At 44.3% G+C, this 4,003-nt stretch overlaps 1 protein-coding gene across 1 annotated transcript in view; it reads left to right on the forward strand.

The window, feature by feature from the left end:
* The first annotated feature begins 213 nt into the window (after nucleotides 1-213).
* vipas39 (VPS33B interacting protein, apical-basolateral polarity regulator, spe-39 homolog) overlaps nucleotides 214-4,003 on the forward strand; it is a 5,367-nt gene continuing 1,577 nt past the window's right edge. Inside the window, exons 1-14 of the mRNA XM_037685673.1 lie at nucleotides 214-268; nucleotides 588-680; nucleotides 1,065-1,167; nucleotides 1,236-1,373; nucleotides 1,558-1,596; nucleotides 1,670-1,734; nucleotides 1,812-1,868; nucleotides 1,963-2,055; nucleotides 2,135-2,168; nucleotides 2,253-2,355; nucleotides 2,443-2,470; nucleotides 2,556-2,629; nucleotides 3,389-3,464; nucleotides 3,679-3,813. Coding sequence (XP_037541601.1) covers nucleotides 588-680; nucleotides 1,065-1,167; nucleotides 1,236-1,373; nucleotides 1,558-1,596; nucleotides 1,670-1,734; nucleotides 1,812-1,868; nucleotides 1,963-2,055; nucleotides 2,135-2,168; nucleotides 2,253-2,355; nucleotides 2,443-2,470; nucleotides 2,556-2,629; nucleotides 3,389-3,464; nucleotides 3,679-3,813 — 1,038 coding nt within the window. The 5' untranslated portion in view covers nucleotides 214-268. The remainder of the gene's footprint in view (nucleotides 269-587; nucleotides 681-1,064; nucleotides 1,168-1,235; nucleotides 1,374-1,557; nucleotides 1,597-1,669; nucleotides 1,735-1,811; nucleotides 1,869-1,962; nucleotides 2,056-2,134; nucleotides 2,169-2,252; nucleotides 2,356-2,442; nucleotides 2,471-2,555; nucleotides 2,630-3,388; nucleotides 3,465-3,678; nucleotides 3,814-4,003) is intronic.

The following is a 4,003-nucleotide window of genomic DNA, read 5'->3' on the forward strand; positions in this document are numbered from 1 at the left end:
ATGGATGGATGGATGGATGGATGGATGGATGGATGGATGGATGGATGTTTATGTTTTTTAAAGGCAAGTAGCTAATGTTACTCGAATCTATAGTTTTTTCTCTCCTGTTTATTTCCAGATCCACTCCAGTGTAGTTGGTGGCGGTAATGCACTTCAAATTAATTTGCCAATATAAAAAATAAAAATCCCAGAAGCCCTTGCGGGACCGGAAGTCACAAAGCTTCTGTCAGACCAAAAGGAAAAGGAAGCGCAGCAGCGGCAGTTGAAGGTACAAACATTGGGTTTATTCTGATCAATTGTCAGCGTTGTATACAGTGTTTTGTCATTTTTGGTAAACCGGATTAAAGTTTATATATTTACGGAATCGTGTGACTTTTCTCTCCGTTTGACACATCTGGAAAAAACAAGTTATTTACTGACGTTTGTTAGCATGCTAGCAGTTAGTTGCTAACCTGCAACAATAAATAATAAAAGTTCAGAGAGATGAGTCTGAATGCATAAAGAATTATCATAACGTTTAATAAAAACATGTTTGTTGGCAGAAATGACCAAGTTGATTTAAACAGTGTTTGATTGTTCGTGTCCAGATGATGAAAAGCAAAGCAGATGAGGAAGACTACTGGAACAGCTCCAAGTTTAAAGCCTTTACCTTCGATGATGAAGATGATGAGTTCAGCAGGGTAACATCTGCTCTCTTCTGACCGATTCGCTGCTTCTTGTCATGTGAACCTGCTGAGAGGACACTGCAGTCATGACTGGTAGTTTGTGGTTAAATGAACAAAACAGCTCTTTCTGCTGGAATTATGAAAACGTTTGACATTTATTGCAGTAACTTAAAAGAGCCTGGATGTTTTGCTGTTCAAATTAGCAGAACTTCTCTTTAAAATGAAGATCACCTTATGATACCTCATTACAAAACGTCACTGTCGCGTTAAAGGAGGCTTGCTTTTAAAATCCATAAATGGAGATAAAAGTGACAGAAAGCTGCTTAGCAGATGAAGGTAGTAACGCATCATCAAAACAAACAGCAAAACATCCCACTTTCATTTTGTTTTTTAACTTAGTTAAAAGAATCGAGGCAGGCGGTGAACAGTATTCGACAGCTGGTGGACGACGACGACGAAGATGAAGTGGAGAAAGTCAGCTGGAGCGGCGAGCCGGTCGGCAGTAAGTCTCGTTCTGTGGAGAATCCTGGGCTGCGATTGGCTGATGACCCGTGCCTCCTGTGTCCTCAGGTATTTCCTGGTCCGTCAAAGAGACGGCAGCATCCAATCAGAGGACAGAAAAAGAACCCGCCTTCCCCAAGATCTCCACAGAGAGGCCGTCACTTAACAAAAGCCAATCGGGGCTCTCCCTGAGCGCCCTGTTCAAAGGTGAGAACCTGACGTGGTGCATGCTGGGTAGAAATGATGCACAACCATTCCTGGTGCTGCAGAGCATAGTTATGTATTGGAGGTTAAAGTATTTTCAGGAGGAGGGTTCTGCAGCTCTCCTCTCCATCATAGGCAGAAAACGGATCCTGATCATGTGACTGATGTTTAATGTGTTTGTCTGCAGGAAAGAGTAAAGGAGGAAACTTGCAGAGTTTCACTGACAGTGAGTGTAATCAATTACTGAATGGTTTAATTAACCCGTCACCTCAAAGACTGAACCACATGTTGTATTTTAGCGCTCGGTGACCCGTCCGTCAGGCTCTTTGCTCCTGAGCTTCGAAAACCAAAATCAGAGTACAAGGTAACTATAGTCCTGTAATCTGATTACTATTTGTAGTCATATTTTTTGTGTTCATTTGACGTTTGTTATGATGTCAGGATTTTGTTGGCGATTGGTCACCTGAAGAGACGGTTCAGAGGCTGCAGCAGGGAAAGGTAACTCACCTCTACTCCTGTACTCACATTAAATACATTTACAGTATTTTAGTGTAATTGTAAACTGCAGTGTTTCTGTGTACTTGTACTGCAGGCGGTGTCCCTGGAGAAGTTTCGCTCTCTGCAGGACAAACTCCTGCTGCTGGACTTCGCCGTCGCTGCTCACGATGGAAACGTCATCACTGCAGTAACTTTACTTTCACTCCTTACGAACTCAACAATCAATAAAACTTCATCAACAGCTGGATCTCATTGTTTGTTTCCAGGTTCTGATTTATTTAAAGCGGAGTCTCTGTAAAGGTGAGTGGTTCTGGTCCTGGTTTGGTTCTCCCGTTGTCAGAACTGAGAGTGGGACTCTTACTGTGTGAGTTTTTTTCTGATCAGAGGTTTTATTTCGAGAGCTGGAGTCCAGACAGACGGCTCTGAGACACTTCATCCATTACCTGACCGAGACCAGAGACCAGAGGCTGCTGCTGGAGCTGCTCAGGTCTGAACTCACCTGGACTCACCTGTAATTTGAACTCTTCCTCATGTCTGAGTTTGTTTACGTCTGGTTTCTTCTTCTTCTCTCCAGAACTCTCGGCAGGACGGAGGATGTCGCGGTGCGTAATGCTAAAAACACGACCACAACATGAGTACAACATGAAGGTTGATGGGGTGCGAGTGTAATTTAACATCTGTTTCCAGCTGTTTCAATATAAAGAGTACAAGAGCATCAAAGATGAAAACAAGAGGCGGGACTTCGTAAAGAGCTGTCTCAGGTGAGTCACACCTGAAGGAGAAGGTGAAGGGCCTTGCAGAGTTTTTAAGGTGGTCCTGAAAGTCCAGCCCACATGTGTTTTGTGGATCTGAAGCCTATGGCTGAGTACTGGGTGCTGGGGGTCACATTTAAGGACTGTCCAGTCTCTGTAGAACCCAAGCAGGTGCTATGTTGGTACAAAGTCGAGTTTGATCCAGACTGGACTCTACCTGGGTTGCCCCTTGTCTCTGATCTGGATTGTGGCGTTTGTAGACCGGATCTAAAGGATCAGTCATGGGGAGGAGTGGGTTCTGTCAGTGTCTTCCAGTCATGACCTTCAGCTTCTGACATGAGCTCCTTTAGGTCTGAGGCCAGACCTCCCTGGGGTGTTAGGGGTGAGCATTTGCCTCAAGCAGAGGAGTTCAAGTAATAAGGGTGTTGCTCCAGTCCGTTGTGATGAAGAAAAGGCTGATCCAAAATAAGTTTTCTATTTACTGGTCTGTTCATGTTCCACCCCTTAGTGCTGGAAGGAGATCCTGGATCTAAACAGCTGAAGTAAGGATAGATGAGGAGGCCATCGTCTGTAGGAGCTCATTGTGGAGTTGCTGCTCTTTCTAAGATGAGGTGGTTCAGACCCAGACGTCTGATTAGGATGGATGGAGACCCCAGACCCAGGACTCAGTCTGGGCTTCTTTCTGGACCTGTTGACTCTTTGATCCTTCCTTTGGATGGATAGATGTTTGTTTGTTATAATTGTTTGTTGTTTATTGTTTGTTTTCAGCCTTCCGTTTTCTCTCGAGGACTCTGCTCATGTTCAGGACCACTACACTCTGCTGGAGAGGCAGATCATCATTGAGGTCAGAACCGGTCCAGACTGGACCAGACTGCAGTTTAAAACATCTTTGTTCTGCTGTTTACCAGTAAAACATAAACCACGTTTTACTGTCTGTCTAAATGCTTCTCTGTCCCTGTCTCTCTCTGTCCGTCTGTCTGTCCGTCTGTCTGTCCGTCTGTCTGTCTGTGTCTGTCTGTCTGTCTGTCTGTCTGTCTGTCTGTCTGTCCGTCTGCCAGGCAGCAGATCAAAGAGCTGAGCGTGACGGAAAGATGGAAATCTTCAGAAAGTTTCCCAGAAAAGCACCGATCCTCTACATGCCTCTGATCACAACATTGTACTACTGCTGCTTGTACCACTACAACGAGTCTGAGGTTAGCCTGACTTTAACTAAACTATGACTAGTCTGAGGTTAGCCCGACTTTAACTAAACTACAACTAGTCTAAGTTTAGCCTGAATTTAACTAAACTATGACTAGTCTGAGGTTAGCCTGAATTTAACTAAACTATGACTAGACTGAGGTTAGCCCGACTTTAACTAAACTATGACTAGTCTGAGGTTAG

Source organism: Nematolebias whitei, chromosome 12 (genome assembly GCF_014905685.2).
Source record: "Nematolebias whitei isolate Nwh7 chromosome 12, NemWhi1, whole genome shotgun sequence".
NCBI classification, from domain to species: Eukaryota; Metazoa; Chordata; class Actinopteri; order Cyprinodontiformes; family Rivulidae; genus Nematolebias; species Nematolebias whitei.